This window comes from Strix uralensis, chromosome 3 (genome assembly GCF_047716275.1).
Source record: "Strix uralensis isolate ZFMK-TIS-50842 chromosome 3, bStrUra1, whole genome shotgun sequence".
NCBI classification, from domain to species: domain Eukaryota; kingdom Metazoa; phylum Chordata; class Aves; order Strigiformes; family Strigidae; genus Strix; species Strix uralensis.
Genome location: NC_133974.1, coordinates 56,811,024 through 56,833,431, shown reverse-complemented (window position 1 = coordinate 56,833,431; position 22,408 = coordinate 56,811,024). Strand labels below are relative to the sequence as shown.

At 44.3% G+C, this 22,408-nt stretch overlaps 2 protein-coding genes across 6 annotated transcripts in view; one reads left to right on the top strand and one right to left on the bottom strand.

Annotated features, from left to right (window-relative positions):
- Positions 1 to 221: 221 nt before the first annotated feature.
- MCM9 (minichromosome maintenance 9 homologous recombination repair factor) overlaps positions 222 to 22,408 on the top strand; it is a 57,563-nt gene continuing 35,376 nt past the window's right edge. For 3 of the 5 annotated variants that reach the window (XM_074862369.1, XM_074862371.1, XM_074862372.1), the window contains exons 1-7: positions 222 to 343; positions 1,157 to 1,545; positions 5,485 to 5,801; positions 9,023 to 9,104; positions 10,029 to 10,229; positions 12,712 to 12,837; positions 14,443 to 14,562. In XM_074862369.1, the coding sequence (XP_074718470.1) occupies positions 1,236 to 1,545; positions 5,485 to 5,801; positions 9,023 to 9,104; positions 10,029 to 10,229; positions 12,712 to 12,837; positions 14,443 to 14,562 (1,156 nt within the window). In that variant the 5' untranslated portion in view covers positions 222 to 343; positions 1,157 to 1,235. Of the gene's footprint in view, positions 344 to 1,050; positions 1,546 to 5,484; positions 5,802 to 9,022; positions 9,105 to 10,028; positions 10,235 to 12,711; positions 12,838 to 14,442; positions 14,563 to 22,408 lie in introns of those variants that run through there. The other 2 variants (XM_074862370.1, XM_074862373.1) reach the window with 2 other exon arrangements.
- Positions 17,460 to 19,675, bottom strand: LOC141941783 (uncharacterized). Its single transcript, XM_074864760.1, has 2 exons — positions 18,580 to 19,675; positions 17,460 to 18,485 (listed from the first exon to the last, which is right to left on the bottom strand). The coding sequence occupies exons 1-2, from the start codon at positions 18,976 to 18,978 to the stop codon at positions 18,234 to 18,236; spliced, it is 651 nt and encodes a 216-aa protein (XP_074720861.1). The 5' UTR covers positions 18,979 to 19,675; the 3' UTR covers positions 17,460 to 18,233.

Genomic DNA, 22,408 nt, shown 5'->3' with positions numbered 1-22,408 from the left:
CGCCGCCCCTCGGCTGCCCCGGGGGGACCGGCCCTCCCGCAGCCGCCGCGGCCCTGCGGAAGCAGCGCGGCCCCGCGCCGGTGAGGGCCGGAGGGAAGCGCCCTCGCTACCCGGCCCCGCGGGCTGCCGGCTCCGCTGCCGCTCTCCGCTCTGCTCGAGCGGGGCGAAGAGCGGCCGCGGAGCCGGCAGCCCGCGGGGCTGGGCCCGGGACGGGTAGCGGCGCGGAGGGGGCGGGGACGGAGCCGCTTCTCCTGCCGGGTGAGGGAGGGAGCTGCGGCCGCTGCCTCCGTGCGGCGCGGCGGCGGCGGGAGTCCGGCCGGAGGGGCGGCGGCCTGCGCTGCAGGTACCGAGCGAGAGCGGGGCGGCCGCGGAGCGCTGCCCGCCTCCGCCTGGGGGGGGGCGGGGGCAATCCCGCACACACGCTCCGGCGGGGCCGTCTGCGAGGCGCTGGCAGCGCGCCCGCGGCCCGCGCTGTCCTGAGGCGGGACGGGACGGGACGGGACGCGCCGGGGGCAGCGCTCCGCAGCCGAGCGGGCGGGGCAGCGCGCTGCCGGCCCGGCCCGGCCCGGCCCACCTCCGCCTCGCCGCCAGCGCCCGCCCGGCCGCGCCGCCTTCAAAACTTGCCGTGCTGGTGGCGGTCAGGGCGGGAGGCCGGGCTCCGCGCTGCGGTGAGCCCCGTCCCTGCCGCCGCCCAGGGCCCGGCGGGACAAGCTGCCGCTGGGGGAGCGGGTCGCCGGGCGGTTTCACTTTCCGGCATTAACGGAGAGGCGAAGGAAGCCGCGCCCGGCACCCGCACGCCGCCTGCCCCAGCGGGCAGGGCCTAAGGAGCGCGGCGCGGCGCTGTGGGGGTGACTGACGGGAGGCGGGGCGGGGGGGGGGGGGGTGACTGACTGACGTGGGGCGGGGCTGATTGGCTGGCCGGGGTGGGGCGGGGCGGGGCGGGGCGGGGCTGTTGGTTGGCGGGAGCCGTCTGTGGAGACGGCGGGCGGCAGCCGCCATCCCGGCCAGCGGGCGGGCGGGTGGGCAAGCCGGCCGGCCGCGTTGTAATGAGGGGCCGGTGGCCAACCCGGCTAGCCGCGCAGGCGCCGGCCCCGCCCTACTCTCGCCCAGCTCCGCGTTAGGCTTTTCCGAGTGAAAAATAAGTTTTCCCGGTTAGGAGCTTGTCCTTACCGAAGAGCCTCACCTCATAACGGCATCGTCTCGCCTTCCCGCCCACCCGCCATTAGAAGCGCAACATGGTGCTGAGCGCGGAGCAGGTGAACCTCATCGGTCAGGTGTTCGAATCCTACGTGCTGGAGCACCACAAGGATGACATCCTGGGCATCCTGAGGGAGGCCGATGACAAGGCACACTATCCCATCGTTGTCGACGCCTTGACGCTCTTTGAGACCAACATGGAGATCGGGGAGTATTTCAACGCCTTCCCCAGCGAGGTCCTCCCAATTTTCGACAGCGCGCTGCGCCGGGCTGCCCTGGCAGCGCTGCAGGCTGCCACAGCCCCTCCACAGCTCAGCGTGAAGCAGAACCTCCACGCCAGGGTCTCGGGTGAGTGATGGGGTGGGGGCGTCAGCGAGGCGCCCCCAGGGCATCTTCCAGTCAGTGTTGCTGAATTTCCTTACTCTGTAACAAACTATTGGGGTGTCATGGGAAGGAGCAAGTTTAATTCTTGCAATTTCAGTGCTTGAAGCAGTAGGGAATGGTCAGTGGTTATTAGATGGAAAGTAACACCTGCAAACACATAGACTTGTGTAGACCAACTGGAAAAAAGCTGTGGCCATCCCTCACGGCTTGTGTGCAATGGTTGGTGTTTGTTGCTGGGTCAGGACTTACACCAAAGCCTTTCAGTGGGAAAAAGACTCCTCAAATCAGCAGTTGGTCTCGCATTATTACTCTTGTTAACCCAAAGGTCTAAAGAAAAATAAAAAGCTTAGGGAAAGATATGTAGTTCATAAATTTTCTTGCAGATTGACTTCCTTACCGTGTCAGTTGGCTCATGGTCTTTATTGGCTCCAGCCACCTCCCCGAAGAGGCAAACTCTAAGTTTTGAGTTGTCTTGTAACAATTTAATCTGAAATGGTCAAATTTTATGCTTAACTAATTGTTATAAAATTACTTGTTGTAAAATTGGAACGCACTGTTGGAAGGCATGATCGTTAATAGAGGAAACTTTTTCACTACAAGTTGATATACCATTATTATACTAGGAAATTTTTAGTATCTTTGAGGTATGGTAATTGTGTTCTGGGGTTAAAATGCTTATTTTGCCTGTTGTGGGGAACTGGGGTCAGCAATGGCACAGTCACTTTGGTCATTTCTGATTCTAACTATTTGGAGCTGTCTAGTCAGCAATACCAAGAGCTGGTGACCTCTATTTCCTTCCCTTGCCCCATGTTGGAGTGGTTTATGATTGTTCAGTCTTTTGGTGGATTGAATGTGGATGAATCACAGTTGTTAAATAGACCTGTGTTTTACCCCAGTAAATTTCCTTAAAAATATTGTCATTAGAACACATACATCAGAAATATAATTAGCCTGTGGCTCTCTCATATTGCTATTTTGTCCAGGTTTTTATGAAAAAAAAAAAACAACAAAACCCCAACTTGCTACCTGTTTAGGTGTTATGGAGTTTGTATACAACTGTGAGTATGTGGTGTAAAAGGATGGCCTCTGTGTTGTACTAAAATTTGAAATGTCCAGCATTTCCCTGTACCTATAAAAGTAGGAGTGAATTAAAATTTTCCCCCAGTGTTCTAGGATTCATTTCCCCCCATGCATTTGCATCAGTCACAGCTTCAGCGTGAGAACAGTGTTATTTTTCTCCACGTATCATTATTTTACAAGCTGCCAGGAAACACTGGGAGGAGTAAAGCAAGGGGCAGAGTTTGCCGCAGGAGTAGCTGCATCTTTAAGACATTCCTGCTCCTATTATCAGCCTGTTGCTGGAGCTGACCATTCCTCCCACAGCAATGCTTTGTCTGAGTATTCCCTAATCAACATCAGGCAAAATTAGCCATGTTTGATCAAATGGCTTTAAGTAACTGCGAAAAGCAAGTCTGATTGATCATTGATGGAAGAAATTAGTCATTGAACTCACAAATTACTCCATCACTAAACTGGAGGGAAATTGATGAAGAGCAGGGGGTGGTTATCCTCATGTGGTCCAGCTGGATCAAAAGAACATCTGTCCATGTAGTTTGGTTTCTGTTCTGTAGCACCAAAAGGATGGCTACTGAAGAAACAAAAACCCAATAAGCTAAATGATCTGCAGGCTTTTTTCCACCCAAATTTTCCCATGATGCTGTTACCTTTTAAGCGGATACTGGGTTCTGATTGCCTTCAGGATTATCATTTTGGAGTGCTGCTACCCATTCCCACGTCAAATGAGAATGAAGAGAAAGTGGTGCTCTCTTCTCAGTGGGAGCAACAGGCAACTACCTGGAATGGGGCTGAGGGGATCTGCATATCAGGCTTGGACTGAAGTGAGGAAAAGTGGTTTTGCTTATGCTAGCTATAAAAATGCGATTTTAGCATGCCAATGTGGACAGGGCATCTGGGAGTTCAAAGAAGGGTTCGGGGAGTGTGAATATGTGGTGATTAATAGTGGATGATTACCCTGGGTTCACTGAAGAAGGCAAAAGATGAAGTTCTTTATCTGAATTTTAACATTGTAGGAATTTGATTGTATAACTTCTCTTTTTGCTACAAATCCATTAAAAGATCTTTCCTTACTTACCATTAGCCTGAGCACCCCTGTGTCTGTTACTGATGGCCAAGCTGCTTCTAATAGTTCAGTTTGACACATTATTACTAGTACAGTAAAGCTGATTCAAAGAGGCACATACTTAACTAAAGAGTTTGTCAAGCAGTCTAATAGGATCAGAATGAAGGCTCTTTTTTTCCCCATGCAGACTCTTGTCTCATCAATATTCACAGAGATGATCATATTGTATATCCTGACAACAGTGCTGCAGCTCTCTCTAGTGTAAGATCTGTTGTATTTTGCAAAGATTGTTGAGCTGCGCCAGTACGGAGCTGGGAAAAAATGATGCCATAACAATTGGAAAAATAATGGATTTTATCTTTTTTTGTCTGAGCCAAAGAGAAATGCAAACCTATGGGACAAACAGAATTGTCAACAGGTTTGGTAGAATATGTAGATAGCTTTGATACAGTCAACCAGAAAAATTTGTTTGCAGTTCTACATAATACTTTTTCTTTTCGAGATTATTTAATTTCTTTCTACTTTACTTTTTTTTACTTTATTCTTTTATCTTTTAAAATTAGTTTAATATTTAAAAATATTTTATTTAAACAAAAGCAAAAGGTCAAATGCTGTTCTTAAAAGCATCAAAATAGAATGTTTCAGCATGTCTGAAATAAAGCAATTGGTTATGAAAACACTGAAATAAATATATGATGTCTTTTTTTAGCAGCCAAAGCTACTAAGAAGATTTGACCTAGATGCACAAGTAGTTTTGGTCCCCTTAGAAACATAATTTTCCAGCAGAATTATTGTTTTACATCTCTGTTTCCTAGCTCTACTTTGGAAATAAAGCTAAGAAATTATTTTAAGAGCAGATAATTTCTTTTTAAGTTGATAATTATTAGTATCTTGTAGTTCAGCTCATATACTAACTTCTGAAAAGGCAATATTTTGATGCTATCCTCAGGTGTGCATTTCAGAGACCATTTATTTTTATAAAGACTTTGCAGGCTGTTGAGGTAGATTAATCTTCCTGAGGATTTCAACCGCAGTGGTGTGAAGTGATGGCCGCACAAATGAACGCCGGAGCGGGATCAGTACACCGCAGAACTGGCTGCTGGGGTGGAATTAAAGGAGGTCAAGTGCCATGAAAATGTTCTGTTGCTATTCATTTGAACATACAAGTGAATTTGCTTTGGTTGTGTTCATAACCCCTTTATATTCTCTTTATGCCATCTTTCTCATGCTTGAGGTTTACTGGTTTGCAATGTGGATTTAAGGTCAAATGCTCAGAGACTATGAATTTTAAATTTGCTTAGACTTGAGAATTTACATAAGATTAGGAGTTACACTTAAATGTTTAACTGTGGGAGTAACACTGAACCACAATTAAGTAGCATAACTAAAATTTTGTAATTCAGATAAACCAGTTGTAAAATAAATGGCATTGCCAAAAGATCATTTAAATTAATAGGTCTGAGAACATCGGGATCTATTTCAATGAACGGAAACTGTTCATGATTCAGCCCTTGGCAAGAGTAGGAGAGTAAAATGGCAACGTTTTCTGTTAGTGCTCAGCGTCTGTTAATTTTCACTATCTGAGGCCAGTGAATCAGATTTATGGTACAACAGATGAATTGTTGAATCACATTTATGAAACAGGAATAACAATAGCTACTGTTAATATGTCTGGCGTTTTTTTTAGCCTTTCTGTTTAACTGCATTGTAAGTCCATGTTTTATATGCATAGCCTTATGCTGCACATATTTTTGTTTAAACAGGTTTGCCTGTTTGCCCAGAGCTGACTCGAGAGCATATTCCTAAAACCAGGGATGTGGGTCACTTTTTGTCTGTTACTGGGACTGTCATACGTACAAGTTTGGTGAAAGTTTTGGAGTTTGAACGGAGTTATATCTGCAATAAGTGCAAGCACGTGTTTGTCGTCAAGGCTGACTTTGAACAGTACTACACATTCTGTCGTCCATCAGCCTGTCTTAACGAGGAAGGCTGCAACTCAACCAAGTTCACATGTCTCTCTGGAACAACCTCTTCTCCTACCTGCTGTAGAGACTATCAAGAAATCAAAATTCAGGAACAGGTAAAAAAAAACCCAAAAGATGGAGAAAAAGGGGAAGGTATTAAGGTATAGATGTCTCAAGCACAAAAAGAATTAACTTACTAAAGAAGGCATATGGGGGCTTAATTTCCTACTGAAATAAGGTAACTGCTAATTTTAGTGACACCATTCATGCTTATGTCAGAATTAAGTCTATCCTGTTTTCATTGATAAGTTTTACATGCTAAGATAAGTGGAAAAGTTTTACCGATTCTACTGTTATTTAAAACAAATGCCTGAGAAGGCTAAATGAAGCCAGACAGCCTGTCAGTCAGAGATTTCTAGTCAAAGAGTTAAAAATTTAGGCATGTGTAGACTAGATTTCCATTATTAGGTAACTCCATTCAATATTGTACAAAACACCCAGGGTCAGTGCATAGATGAAACTTCCATGTTGAATCCTTACAACATCAAGTGTGCATTGTTTCTTTTAAGTGATTACTGTACATGATGCTAATGTTCAACACTGCTTCTAAGGACTAAAGCTCGCCCCGTGGTGGACAAGGCCAGCTGTAGTGGTGCAGTATGATCAGTCACAGAATCATAGAATGATTTAGGTCAGAAGGGACCTTAAAGATCATCTAGTTCCAACCCCCCTGCCATGGGCAGGGACACCTTCCACTAGACCAGGCTGCTCAAAGCCCCGTCCAACCTGGCCTTGAACACTTCCAGGGAGGGGACAGCCACAACTTCTCTGGGCAACCTGTTCCAGTGCCTCACCACCCTCATAGTAAAGAATTTGTCTGTCACTTTAAAGCTGTTACCCCTCATCCTATCACTACAATCCCTGATCAAGAGTCCCTCCCCATCTTTTCTGTGGGCCCCCTTTAAGTGCTGTAAGGCCACTATAAGGTCTCCTCGGAGCCTTCTCTTCTCCAGGCTGAACAGCCCCAACTCTCTCAGCCTGTCCTCATAAGGGAGGTGCTCCAGCCCCCTGATCATCTTCATGGCCTCCTCTGGACCTGCTTGAGCAGGTCCATGTCCTTCTTATGTTGGGGGCCCCAGAGCTGGACACAGGACTCCAGGTGGGGTCTCAGCAGAGCAGAGTAGAGGGGAAGAATCCCCTCCCTCATCCTGCTGGCCACACTTCTCTTGATGCAGCCCAGGATACAGTTGGCTTTCTGGGCTGCGAGTGCACATTGCTGGCTCATAGTCAGTTTTCCATCCACTTAAACCCTCAAGTCCTTCTCCCCAGGGCTGCTCTCAGTCCACTCATTGCCCAGCCTGTATCTGTGCTTGGGATTGCCCTGACCCATGTGCAGGACCCTGCACTTGGCCTTGTTGAACTTCATGAGGTTTGCACAGGCCCACCTCTCCAGCCTGTCCAGGTCCGTCTGGATGGCATCTCCCTTCCCTCCAGCGTGTTGACTGCACCACACAGCTTGGTGTCATTGGCAAGCTTGCTGAGGGTGCACTCAATCCACTGTGCATGTCACCAACAAAGATGTTAAACAGCGCCTGTCCCAACACTGACCCCTGAGGAACGCCACTCGTCACCGCTCTCCACCTGGACACTGAGCTGTTGACTACAACTCTTTGAGTGCAACCAATCCAGCCCATTCCTTACCCACTGAGGGGTCCATCCATGAAATCCATGTCTCTCCAATTGAGAGACAAGGATGTCATGTGGGGCAGTGTCAAAAGCTTTGCACAAGTCCAGGTAGATGATGTCAGTTGCTCAGTACATGGTGTCTGCAAATGTCTGTTCCCTTCAGCCAATACTGAATTCAACAATTACTGAATATGTGATCTTTACGGAATTTGTGTTTGTTTTTCTGAAGATAACCCTGAGTGGAAATACTGCTAAGCTGGAGGAGTAAGAAACAGTTGGGCCTCTTTTTATGGTAGTGCATAACTAAGACAAAACTGGCACAGAAAAATCTACACTGTATGAAAATTGAGAATAGGGTATATTGCAGACAGTGTTTCTGTGTTTATACGTTCAGTGTCTTTTTCATAACTCTTTTCTAAGATCTCTTCAGTTGTTTCAGGGCTTTGATTTGATAAATGAAATGGATAGTGGTGTGAATCTACATGCAAGATGTATGAAGAGAGGAATGTATGGAAACAAAAATGTATGAAATTAGAAATGAAGCTCTTAAAATTCAGAATAGCAAAAAAGTAAGGGAATAAAACTTTCTAGGAAATAAGCTCTGTGTTGCATGTTCATATAGTGATTGTTTCTGACATACAGTTTCTATAATTTTTTTTTTTGTTTTACTGTGTGACACACAGATCTCTGTGATGGGAAGGATTTCCAGCTGCATGAGCTTATTAAACACAGTAAAGTTAAACCAGGAATGAATTTCGCTCATGTTTCCTACTGAGCTCTGCAAGTAACTGTGTATGTGCCACCAGTACTGACAGTGATGTGAACTGCCTGTGGCCATTTAGATAATACTCAAGGGTGAATTACTTTCCTAGGCACTAGAGAGTGAATAAATCTAGAATTCTAGCATGTGTGACCTGTGCTACAGAATGAAAAGGTACTTCCAATTGTTGTTATTGTGCAGTGAATATTCTTAAAAACTATTGCAAACTTTAAGTGTAGATGTAAAGATTGCTGGTTGGAAATAGTCTGTGACAAGATTGAATAGACTTTGCCCTGGAGAAAAGCAAAAGAAGTACAGGAATTACCGGCACATTTGTCAATATACATTTGTCTGGTTGTGTGTGATTTGTTTTTTCCTGCTGTTGGTTTAATCCTTGACACCTAGGTATAAACTTTTATCTCAACCTGTCAAATTATGGTTAACACCAGAAAAATATAGAGAATAATCTTTCAGTGTGTACTTCAGTGAAATGTTATCTAAGCCATAGACATGCTTCAGTACCCAAAGTAGACTTTGCATATTGAATAAATGTCTAAAAATATCTCAAATCATTAAAACAAAGGTCAGCTCTTTCAAATGATCTCTTTTAGTGAGCTTTCTTCAGCAAGATACTGAAATCACACAGCAACTCCCAGGATAGAGCACCTTCAACTAATTTAATACCCAATCCTGTTTCCATTAATACCAGCATTAAACTTCCATTACTAAGTTCATGGCAGCAGTGGCATGCTTACTGTGTAAGTTTTGTGAGAAAAAGCAAGGACTGACCTCAGTTCCAGGAAAGGAATGTAGGTCCTTAAGCCAGAGCAGCTGTAAATGGTTTTTGACAGGTGCTGTTCTTAAGAAGTGTTTTTCCTTCCTGTCTCCTAGGTTCAAAGGCTGTCTGTTGGAAGCATCCCTCGTTGCATGGTGGTTGTTCTGGAAGATGACTTAGTGGACAGCTGCAAGTCTGGTGAGGAGACAGCATATATCACATATTTTTGCACCACAAACTGCATTTTTATTTTTCCGTTTGAGATGAGCCTTTGCCAAGTAGGCTGTCAGTGCTGAGGGCTTGTTGAATGAAATATATTTATCTGTCACGTTGCTGTTTGAGCTTGGACGTTAACATGGCAGTTGAAGGCTATTCTAGAAAATGTCATACATCCCCATGTTACATCTTGATTGTGGTGGATCAGTTTCAATAAGTAATATGTTGTGACATATGGAAAGTATATTAAATCTTGTTAGTGGGGGGACACCAAACTTCTTGAGGAAATTGGTCCACATCATCACACAGCGTGTGGTACCTCTCTGTTGTTTCGGAGAGCTAGGTAACCTGTCCTCCGGTCTAAGGAGTGCTGCAGGTGGAAAAAGCTACTTGGCATTCAAAAAGGAAGCCAATTGGCAGGAGGATGTATGAAGAATGGACTAAAATTCTCAGATATGCACATTCCCACAAGAAATTAGTTGTAGTTTCTCAGAAGAACTCAGTGGCCAGAATGTTAACGAGTGATTCTGGAATTCATCACAAAAGTTACTAGAAGTCAAGAAAGTTTTGACTAAATTTTTTGTATAGTAAATCTGATAGAAAGAAAAGCTTCTACAGTTCACCATGAATTCCTCTTTTCTAAAAGAGGAAACAAGCAGAGGTATACTTTTAAGAATTCACCTGGCTTAAACAGAAATAGAAAGACATAGCAACTTCCTACCACAGACATAAGCAATCTACCTAAAGATTGTTTTAGACTTCCAGTAACTGCAGGAGCAGGAAGTAACTTCCAGTAACTGCAGGAACTACAGGATCTCAATTACATTATTATGTGTTACACCTAACTGACACATCTGCATATCTCAAGTCAGATGTTATTTTACTAATTTTTGTTGTTACCTCCAGGAGATGACATCACAGTGTATGGAGTGGTAATGCAGAGGTGGAAACCTTTCCACGAGAATGCACGCTGTGACTTGGAGCTTGTTTTGAAAGCCAACTATGTTAAAGTAAACAATGAGCAGCTAGCAGGAGTTGTCATTGATGAAGAAGTCCGCAAGGAGTTTGAAGACTTCTGGGAAAAGCATAGGAATGATCCCTTAGCAGGTTAGTAGTTGAAAGCTTTGAAATAGGATGCATGTTCAGATATAGATGAAATCAGGAGTGAAAATACAGTGACTGAACACATTTTTTCCCCATTATCCTATCCCAGCACCTCTTCCTCCAAAAATATATTTTTTCCAGTACAGGAATATGAAATTCTTACTTTAATATTACCGGGGGAAAAAAGTATCAAACATACTGCATTGATCTCCCTTCTTTTAAGCTTTTTAGTCGAGTGTTTTGTGGAACATTTATTAACCAGAATTGAGAAATAATATAAGTATCAGGGAAAAAAAGAAAAGCATTTATAATCAAGAAAGAAAAAGCATACCTCTTAGAAGAAACAGTGTGGACCAGATCTGCTTTTAGTCAGCTTAGCTGTTGATTCTGGGGCGAGAGATCTGACTCAGTGTCTCTGCATCCCAAATATAGCTGCAAATCTTTACCACAGAGCTTAGCACATCTCATCTTTAACCTAACTCTTGGATGCCTAGACCCTTGGTTTAGGTGCTGTGGAGCCTCCTATCAATTATGGAGAGAGTCTTCCAATTCACAGTGGCTTCCAGAACAGACAGAGTGTTTAGTACACTAGCTCCTAAACTTACCGTGGTCTGCAGTCAACCACCTAAGAATTAGCAGGAGTTGTGTCTGGAACTCTGTCCCTCCCCATAATCTGAGTGCTTCCTCCTGAACTGCAGGGAAGCTCAATGGACTCTTTAGGATCTCTACCACTGAACTGTCTCAGGCTAACACTATGTCTTTTAAAATCTTGAAAAGGGCTTAGTCTTTCTTCTTAAAAGACAAACAGGAGGAAAAGCAGGTGGGCATGTTGCCCACGTCAGCTTAAAAATTAGTGTGCTCACATAAGAAATTTGAGATATTTTCAATGTCAAAGATTCTTCAGAACTGCATTTCCTGGAAAGCAATTTAATTGCTAGACTCCTGCTGTTTGGAACGAGAACATTTTTCTCCTGCTGTTTGGAATGAGAATATTTCTTATCACTCTAGTTAGAACTGTTCAGAAAGTAATTCAGGATCCTTTTTGAAGGTCCCATTTAATCTTTCATTTTCAGGACAATTTTTGGAAGCCTGCAGGGAGCAATGTGGTTTTATGTAATATTGCCCATTCAGAATAAATAAATTAGTCTGAAGTGTCTACAAGAAAATTGGAGTGGAAATTAGAAGGACCCTGACTGCCCAAGATGTCTGTTTCAGGCCGTTTTTCTGAATTTGAGTCCACTCTGGTGAGCACAGAGATCAAATTTGACTAAGGAGTCTAAGGTATAGGCTATTTCACAACAGGATGTGTCTACTGTCTTTCAAGAGATAATGGTAGTTACTACTGCATTTTATGTCAGTCAATTCCTGATGCTGTGTATTAGGTGTCCTGAGAAGGCCTCATGGCAGGCCTCTGAGACAATTTATGCAGGTGATTTTATTTTTTCTGGATACTATCTCGGAAGAAGCAGAGCTGCCGAGCTGCTCAGCACTGGCAAGGCAAATGAATCTGAAGTCAAATAGAGGCAACTGTGGAGCTCAATCTTGAGTTCTGCTATGGCTGACCAAAGTTTTCAAAATTTCCTTTTTGGACAAAGATGTGTTAATTCCCTCAGAAGACCTCCACAAGAAACGCATATGGCTCAGGTCATCTATTAGGTGCCTGCATATTTTGCCAGTACCATGTACTTGCATCTAAATTTAAAACATTAAGTTAAGAACTCAAAATTGGTCACTCTGTTTTATTCTCTAGCAATGGGAGTAATGTATGGCATTAAACCTGTGATCCCTTATGTGCTGTTAGTATCAGAATCTCAAAGGATGGAATTAATTCTGTTACACACCTTTCAAACCAACAACATTATCATAGCAGATTGAAATATTCTATTGCTGGAAAGAGACCATGGTAGGGAGGAGGAGGGGCTCAAAGGAGAAGGAGATTCAGGACAATGAGGATAAAATGACCCATGCTATGGGTGCACACAATTAGGGCAAAATACTTCAAGTGTTAGATTTTTCCTTAAATGTACAACGCAACACTTTTCAAGGGGATATTTTGAAGTCTGGAAACTTTTAAGTTTTATTCTTCATAGCCTTCACTTTTATCTGTGAAACAAAAGAATTTGTATGATGGCATTTCGTTAGTCTTCTCTCATGATGTCCAGACATTCCTTTAATTGCGATAAGATTGGCTTTGCTGCTTATGACAGTAGAAGACTTAAATTCTTTATAATGAAGGACGTTTGGATCAAACAACTGCTTTGGGTCCCATTTTAAAAAAATGAATTAAAAAAAAAAATCTCCTCCCTGCCCTGTTCCTCTTGTTCAGGAAGCAGACCCAAATTATTTGTGAGTGTGCCTAGGACTGTGGACACAGGACAATGATTTGTTAGTGTACACAGGACTTCTAAGTGTATACAGCAGGCCATGGGAAACTAAGTTTTACTCTCAGGACAGCACTGAGTGTTATTTTTTGCTTCTATTCTAGGGAGGAATGAAATTTTGGCTAGCTTATGTCCTCAAGTTTTTGGTTTGTACCTGGTGAAGTTGGCTGTAGCCATGGTGCTTGCTGGTGGTGTACAGAGGACTGATGCTACTGGAACTCGAATCAGAGGTTAGTATTGCTTCTAATAGTATTGCATCCTTTCTAACAGGTTGTGGTGGTTTAGCCCCTGCCGGGGTCTGAGACCACGCGGCCGCTGCCCCTCCCCCACAAAGGGAGTGAAATACAAAGCCCAAGACTGAGATAAGGAAAGGTTTAATACAACAGAGCAACAGCAACACAACAAACAACAACAATAAGAATAACAGTGATATCAATGAACAGAGCAAAGTATATACCGATACAGCAGTGAGAGAACCGGCTGCGCCAACCCACGAGATCACCGATTCTTCCTGTGCTCGCGCCAGGATGTGACCTCAGCATGATATATGAATAACCCGGCTAGAGCTTCCCCCCTCACTGCTGGGGAAACTTAACCCTATCCTGGCTAAACCAGGACACAGTTGTTCCCACCCTTGTCTTCACCCACATCCCTCCCCCCTCCAAAATCAAAGCAGTAAGGTTTCAGAAACATAATTGTCCCACTTTATTGAGTGAGAGCAATTTTTGCCTATTCTTCCAGAATCTCAGACAAATAAAGTGGGTGTCTAGACTTCCTCTTTTTACTTTAATTTTTCCCAAATAAACCCCAGTAAAAGCAGGCATTCAGGATTCCATTAGGTAGAATATTAAAGGCAGTTGTTTTAGATAAAACATAAACTCACTTTTTATTATATAAGTGACGTTTTGAAATTATTTCTAGTAGAATATTCCCAGCAGTATTTGGCATCAGAGGATGGAATATTAATGTTTCCTTAATGTAGATCACCATAGTACACAGAAAGGAAGAATTAAAGGATTCATTTTACTTCCTAATGCCAGACTTTTCCATCTGTGATTGTCAGCACATCTCACTTAGTTCTGTTACTGTAAGTTATCTGCCTGCTGATTCTCCTTCTGTTGTTATTAGATGGCAAATATGCCATGTGCCAGGTGGTACACAGGTCATAATCTATGTAGGTCATAATAATTCTAAAATAATATGTGTGTATATACAAATACAGGATTTTCTTAATGTTCCAGCAGCTATAGACTTTATATTTGAATTGAAGGTCATTAATATATTGTAGAAGAGAATGAAATAATTTTAGAGCACTTCAGTGCGATCGTGGTAGCCAAATTATTTACTTCTGTAATTTCATTGTTTTGAAATTACTAAGTTGTGTAACTGTTGGCCGTGTAACAGAATTAGTTAAGAAAAACAGCCTGCTGATTTTATTAGTCCTTTTTGCAATAATTTAAGTAACTGAATAGTGGAATGATACCCTGGTATCCTTTTGTTTCATGTTCAAGAGTGAGTTGAGTCTGAGAAATAAGTATTCTAAAATGTAAGAACTCACATTACAGGTAGTATGTCAAATACCTACTAATTATTTTAAAATATTTCATTGTAAATATTTGGTTTGGATGCAGCAATATGACTAGTTGCTTTTGCTAAACAATATATTTATCACACCCAATAGATAGTGCAGTCTTAAACAGAATTACATGTTGTAATGTATATGTAGTGCTAAATGTTAGGTGAATATTGAGAAGTATTATTTGATTCTGGGCATTTTGTGTATATCTTTCTCTGTATATGAACTGTCTGATGCTACATCCACGTCTTCCCCCAAGGTGAATCACATCTTTTGTTGGTTGGAGACCCAGGTACGGGGAAATCTCAGTTTCTCAAGTATGCAGTAAAGATTATGCCACGCTCAGTGCTTACTGCAGGAATTGGATCTACAAGTGCAGGTATGTGCTTCTTCAGCTGGAACACTTTCCTTTTTTCACTCGAGTATGTTTATATAGAGGCCTTCTACATATATGAACATATGTGCTCAGGTTGTATGAGCACAGTGGAAGGAAAGAACTGCTGTGGAGGCATTTGAGGCTTGACATGACTCTGCAGAAGGGCAGTCCTGCCCCTTCCTCTGTATCAGTGGAGCAGTGCGATGAGCTTCTAACAGGGAACCTTACAAGCCTCATCCAGAGGCACCTCTCATTGCTAGCCGAGTATGACCTGGACCTGTATTTTTAGTGTTCTTCCCAGCTATGACAAATATGATATCTTTCCAGAGCTCACACTGTGTGATGGGCTAGCATCATTTGGTTTGTCCTGAACAGATACTCTCCTGTCTTCTGTTCTTTTGTATGTTCTGGCTGGCTGCCAGTTTGATTTCTGCTTACTTTTTGGAAATTCACCCCTGTGCTGAGAAATTATTTCCAACTCATAAAGATGGTTTCAAGATGGTTTCAGAGAGCAAGGTCTTTTTTTATTTATTTTTATTTTATTTTATTGAATTTAGGAATGTCCCAGCTGGCTCTGAATGCCAGGTATCTTTACAAACTCTTCCAGGGACAATGTGCAGGGTCAGATTACTTATGCAAATTACTTCAGCTGAGCAAATTACTATATTACTATATTTTGTGATTCAAAATCACAAAATAATTAGGGACAAACCCGTGTCTCAGCTAGCATGTGGAAATGGAACGTTTCTCAGATAGTGCTGCTTTTCATTTTATGTCTGGGAGACAGCATTATTTATACATGGGAATATCAGAGAATAAATCTTTCCTGGTTCCATAGCTATGTGTATATGTGTATACTGGGTCTTCCGTAGCTGTGGAAGTGGAACGTGATGTTGAACATACACACTCTTGTTACGAAACACATACGCCTCTGGTTTTCCACTCAAACCGTTGACAAATAGGTCTGGAGAGAAGCCAAAGAGAACATTTTGGCTCAGCATAACCTTCTCTCCACCTTTTGTTCTGTGTTAAGAACTGAGAACAGGCTGGGTAATTTAAATTTTGCTAGGGGACTGACAGCGACCTGGAGTGAAATTTTGCCATGCATTTCGATGTGACCTTGCCCACTTTGTCAGTAGTAATCTCCCTGTGTCAGCTGCTCTTGGTCTCTGATGTTGCTGTTGCCTTCTTCACTGCATCTCCCTCCTGTGCTTCATTTTCCGTATGATCTGTTTTCCAGCTCAGCCATGATAGGTTCAAAGACATTTCCCTGAAAACCAGTATTGCAGTTTACAAGCTTACTGTGATAGGTGTGCCACAGAATCAGCTGTAATGATGTGTGGAAATGGAGTTCCATCTTGTGAAAGGATTGTCTTGGGTCTTTAGATCATCTACATTTCCCTTAAATATTCCTTATATTTTTAAAAAGCCTCTCCCTCTTCTTGTCCCTCTCCCCTGAAATGTGACAGCTGGTGCATCAAATTTCCACCTTAAAATTCTTTAGGACCCTTATCACAAGTCGTTGTGGTTTAAACCCGGCTGGCAGCCAAACACCACGCAGCCACTCACTCACCCTCCCCCACCCTGGGGAGAGAATTGGAGGGGTAAGGGTAAGGAGACTCTTAGGTTGAGATAAAAACAATTCAATAATTGAAATCAAATCAAATTAAAATAATAATAATAGTCATAACAGAAAATACAAACGAGTAATGCACAATGTGATTGCTCACCACCTGCTGACTGACACCCAGCCTGTTCCGGCTAGCGATCCCAGACAAGAAAGAATCCTGAAACCACAATCCCAGAAGCGAAAGCAAGCTTTGCAATCAGCCCTCATCTATATACTGAGCATGACATTCAATGATATTCCATTGGCCAATTTGGGTCCGTTACTCTGGCTGTGCTCCCCCCAGCTTCTTGTGTACCTGCGCACTAGCAGGACATGGGAAGTTGAAAAGTCCTCAATTTCTTAGCAACAACTAGAAACATCAGTACAGTATCAACATTCTTCTCATCAAATCCTGTACTGAATCCAAACCACAGCACTATTCTAGCTACCTAAGAAGGGAAAAAAAAATAGCTCTATCCCAGCCAAAATCAGGACAGTATCCACCCTTTATTCTATAACATTTGTGTTATGCTCAAGTTCCATGTTTTCCAATGCTTTCTAATTAATCACCATCATTTTTCCTGTTTTTTTGATATATATACACACAGTATCGCTTCATCTATGGGCCATCCCTCCAAAATGTGCAGTGAGTTTATTTTGTCCGTAACTTTGGGTTCCATCTGTCATGACAGATGGCAGGAGGAATGAGATGGAGTTTGCTCAGTTGGTGGAGTGGGTATCACTGGACACAGCAGGATGACGTGTAGTTTCTGTTGTATACTACATTTGAAGCTCGTAGCTGATGTATCTGATGCAGTCCATGCTTATGGTCTGCAGGTTGAAGATACCAATCTTGAGGAAGTTGCTGGTCACCAGTTGCTGAAACTAGTCATGACTTCATCAAAGTTCCTTTTTCATTAACCTGGACGATTCTTAATATGATGCCATTAGTCTAATATATAACAATCATAGCGATAATGATATGCAATGACAGGGTTATTTAGCAATTACTATCATACAATTCAATTCATCGGCTATTTTCACCCAAAATCAAATTCCCTTGAGAAACACATTGGACTTCCCCATCCTTCTGCACCACCCACTGAGTGCATCCAGGTGCTTGGGCAAAAGTATTCCCACACGTGGGTTTACCTTTGCCCAAGGCAGGAATAACCCAGACAGTCCTCCCCAATATATTATTAATGTGCACTACAGGGACTTTATCCCCATCTACAGTATGTAGAAAGTTTGACTGGGCAGGACCAGCTTGATTGGCAGATCCCCTACTGTTGACTAACCAGGTGGCTTTTGCTAAAACCCAGTGTTTGAAGGTCCCACCACCCATTGCTCTCAGTGTAGTTTTTAGCAACCCATTATACTCCTCCATTTCCCAGAGGCTGGTGCATGACACGGGATGTGATATACCCACTCAGTGCCATGCTCTTTGGCCCAGGTGTCTATGAGATTATTTCAGAAATGAGTCCCATTATCTGACACGGTTCTTTCTGGGGTGCCATGTCACCACAAGAGTTGCTTCTTGAGGCCCAGGATAGTGTTCTGGGTGGTGGCATGGGGCATGGGATTTGTTTTCAGCCATCTGATGGTTACTTCCACCATTGTGAGTACATATTGTTTTCCATGATAGGACTGTGGGAGTGTGATGTAATCAATCTAGCAGGCCTCCCCATATTTATATTTTAACCATTGTCCTCTGTACCAAAGAGGTTTTAAACTTTTGGCCTGCTTGATTACAGTGCATGTTTTACATTCATGGATAACCTGTTCAATGGTGTCCATGGTTAAGTCTACCCCTCGGTCACGAGCCCATCTATATGTTGCGTCCCATCCTTGATGGCCTGAGGAGTCATGGGCCTAGCGAGCCACAAATTTTTCACCCCTGTGTTGCCAGTCCAGATCCACTTGAGCCACATTAATCTTATCAGCTTGATTCACCTGTTGGTTGTTTTGATGTTCCTCAGTGGCCCAACTCTTGGCTACCTGAGCATCTATGTGATGTACTTTCACAACCAGGTTCTCTACCTGAGCAGCAATATCTTGCCATAATTCAGCAGCCCAGATGGGTTTGCCTCTGCGCTGCCAGTTGCTCTGTTTCCACTGCTGTAACCACCCCCACAGCGCATTTGCCACCAGTCAGTATAGAGGTAGAGCACTGGCCACTTTTCTCGCTCAGAGATATTCGAGGCCAGCTGGATGGCTTTCTCCTCTGCGAACTGACTCGATTCACCTTCTCCTTCAGCAGCTTCTGCAACTCGTCATGTGGGGCTCCACACAGCAGCCTTCCACCATCGATATTTTCCTGCAATACAACAAGAGTCATCAGTAAACAGGGCATATCACTTCTCGTTATCCGGTAGTTTATTATATGGTGGGGCCTCTTCAGCGTGCGTTACCTCTTCCTCTGGTGACATTCCAAAATCTTTGCCTTCTGGACAATTTGTGATCACTTCCGATATTCCTGGGTGACTGGGGTTTCCTATGAAAACTCGTTGTGTGATCAGTGCGACCCACTTACTCCACGTGGCATCAGTTGCATGGTGTGTAGAGGGGACACTCCCTCTGAACATCCAGCCCAGCACTGACAGTCGGGGTGCCAGGAGGAGCTGTGTTTCTGTACCAACCACTTCTGAAGCAGCTCGGACCCCTTCATATGCTGCCAATATCTCTTTCAGTTGGAGTACAGCGGTCCTCAGATCCTCTGTATCCCTGACTCCAAAACCACAGGGGTCAGCCTTGGGTCTCCCCTGGTGCTCTCTGCCAGAGACTCCAGGAAGGGAGCACATTTTTAACATCTTGTCCTGCCTGGACTGGCCCAAGGGTCACTGCCTGAACAATTTCCCATTTGATTTTCTCAAATGCTTGTTGCTCAGGGCCACATTTAAAGTCATTTTCCTTCCAGGTCACTTGATAGAGAGGGCTTACAATCAAAATATAATTTGGGATGTGCATTCTCCAAAAACCCACAACGCCCAAGAAAGCTTGTGTTTTCTTTTTGCTAGTTGGGGGAGACAGAGCTGCTATTTTGTTGATCACATCCATTGGGATCTGATGACATCCATCTTGCCATTTTATTCCTAAAAACTGGATCTCCTGGGCAGGTCCCTTAACCTTACTTTGTTTTATGGCAAAACCGACTTTCAGAAGGATTTGGATTTTCTTTCCTCTCTCAAAAACTTCTGCTGTGTTGCCCCATATGATGATGTCATCAGCGTATTGCAGGTGTTCCAGGGCTTCACCCTGTTCCAGTGCAGTCTGGATCAGTCCACGGCAAATGGTGGGGCTGTGTTTCCACCCCTGGGGCAGTCGATTCCAGGTGTACTGGACACCCCTCCAAGTAAAAGCAAACTGTGGCCTGCATTCTGCTGCCAAAGGGATTGAGAAAAATGTGTTAGCGATACCAGTTGTGGCGTACCACTTGGCTGCCTTTGACTTCAGTTCATGTTGAAGTTCTAGTACATCCAGCACGGCAGCACTTGGTGGCAGCATGAGTTCATTCATTCAGACCACGATAGTCTGTTAGTCTCCACTCTCCATTAGACTTTTGCACTGGCCTTACGGGGCTGTTAAAGGGTGAGCGAGTCCTGCTGATCACCCCTTGGCTCTCCAGTTGATGAATTAGCTTATGGATGGGAACCAGGGAGTCTCAGTTGGTGCGATATTGCTGCAGGCGCACTGTTGTAGTAGCGATTGTCACTTGTTGTTCTTTGACCCTGATATCCCGATCCAATGTCGGGGGAGGTTTCGATAAAAATCTTCCCAAGAGCGAGATTAAGACACAAACGAGCTCAAATGCTGTATACCCAAAACAATAATTTTTATTATTAAAAAAGTGAAGAGGGGTAGCGATAGGACAGAATGGAAATAAAAGACAGAAATAAAGCAAGGATGCGGGATAGGGCTGCAAGAATAGTCACCACCATGGATCCAGCAGCGTCCTGTTGGTCCTCAGTGTTCAGTTCTTTGGTGGTGAGTGCACACGGATCTGGCTTCGATGGTGGATGCACACTGAACAAAATTTTCGGCTGCCTTTTTAAGTTCATTGTATCTGCTGATTAGCTTATCTGCCCACCTTTAGGTTATTTTTTTTCCCTGGTCCCACAGGTTTTGTTGCATCTGGCTTCAGGGCAGGAACTTGCCTCTTGTCAGTTCATTAGCAAGGCATGCATGGTGTCTGGCCTACACAATAGAGTCACAAATGGGTACAGGATGGGGCCAGCTCAGTACATGTCTGCCCCTTTGAGGCTTGTCTAAGGAGTCGGAACAATGCAACCACAAAGAAGTGGGGGAGGGGGCACATCCTTCAATACACTCCCGCTTCTCTGGGAGACACTCCTCAGACCAATTCACAGGCCGCAGCAGCTTCTCTTGGAGGTTTGCACGGACACAAGCAAGCTTTGAGACAGTCATACGACATTTCAGTCTTTCACACCTCATCAACCCCACAACCGAAGGGTCCTCAGAGAGACCCAGCAAGGTTGACAGCTGTTTAATTCCTTCCGTCTCCAAGGCAGCTATACCAAAAGTCCACCAACACCCTTTGGGTCCTGAAAATACCCTCTCCTGAGGTGGTCTGTGCCAAGGATGCATGGAGCCTCTGGGCCAGTCACAATGGCATGCTTTTCCCACTCATTCCCAGTTAAACACACTTTGGCTTCTAACACAGTTAGCTGTTGGGATCCCCCTTGTCACTCCAGAAATACAGCTGGGTTCTGCCCATTTATAACTTGATGGCATTAAGGTACACTGTGCACTGGTGTCTGCTAGAGCCTTGTACTCCTGTGGGTCTAACATGCCAGGCCAACAAATCCACAGTCCAATAAACCTGGCTGTCCCTTTCCTCCACCTGGCTGGAGGCAGGGTCCCTCTAATCCTGGTCAGACTCTTCGTTACTCACTTCTTGTAAAAATGACTTAGAAGTCCCTTCAAGAGGATCTGAAGTAAATTCAACCCTTCTACTCTGTCTGGGGAATTGCCCGCTGGAAACTGGAGTGGCATTTCTCCTGGAAGAATCCCCTTTTGTGATTGTTTTTCCTCGCAACTCACGTACCCGCTCTTCTAGGATCAAGGTAGGTTTTCCATCTCATTTTCTCATGTCTTCTCCATAGTCATGCAGGCAAAACCACAGCATGGTGCGTACCTTCTATCTTCTCTCTCTCGAGCAAGGGCACGCTTACGTCTAATAGCAGAGATCCTAGTCTGTGCAGGTGGTGAGTGGGACATACCCTCTTTGAATTGCTGGAACTCACAGGATAGTTTGTCTATTAGTATGTATGGCAACGTCTCCACTGCCATGACGAGGGAAGAGGAGAGACTTTCTTTGTATTGCCAGAGTCAGCAAGCGAATTCATCCACTGTTGGTCCCTCTTTGTCTTTCCAGTCCATTACTGCTAATACATTGACATGCAATGATGGTGTGTTCCGTACAAGCTTCTGCCATGTGGGCTGGGTGCATTGGACTTCATCTGGATGTGTGGGTAACTGCGCATCGTCTGGGTCATAATAAGCTATCTCCCGCACAGCTAGCTCCCTCAAGCATTGGATACCTCTCTCCATGGTGGCCCATATGCTTGGATGACGTACATCTTCTTTGAAGGGATACCTTTCCCTCATACCTGAGAGAAGTCGCCTCCAAAGGCTGAGGGTTTGTGCCTTTTTTCCAATCGCTTTGTTGATGTTCCCTTCCCTGGAAAGGGATCCCAGCTGCTTGGCTTCCTTATCCTCTAATTCCAAGCTACTGGCTCTGTTATCCCAGCATCGGAGCAGCCAGCTCGCCTGAATGATGGCTAAAATCCTTTCGCATGTCTCACAGCTCACTCAGGGATAGGGTTTGGGTGATTACCTCTGGTTCTGCCTCTTCCTCCTGTTCTCATGATGGCCCTGGTTCATTGTCATCCCTTATAAAGCGAAGTGATTTTTTTAATATTTCTTCTTATATATAGGAGCATCTGATTCCAGCACAGATTGGTTCTCTGGTTCAGCCGCAGTGCCTGTCACTGGGGTCGGAGTAGCTGCAGCGCCTGTCACTGGGGTTGGAGTGGCTGCAGTGCCTGTCTCTTTATTGTCAGATCCAGAGACCTTCTCTTCCCCTTGAGCGGGGGACAGGGCTTGGTAGGCATGGGCCAGGCCCCAGCACATTGCAGTGATCTGTGTCTCCCTGGAATTGTCGGGGCAACAGCATACTTTTTGCAAATATTCTACTAGTTTTTCAGCATTTTGCACTTG

Excerpts from the sequence above, each read along its gene's own strand:
- LOC141941783 (XM_074864760.1), bottom strand. The coding sequence starts at position 18,978 with ATGTTAAAAATGTGCTCCCTTCCTGGAGTCTCTGGCAGAGAGCACCAG. Across the intron at positions 18,486-18,579 it reads GAATGTCACCAGAGGAAGAG|GAAAATATCGATGGTGGAAG; the intron begins GTAACGCACGCT and ends GTTGTATTGCAG.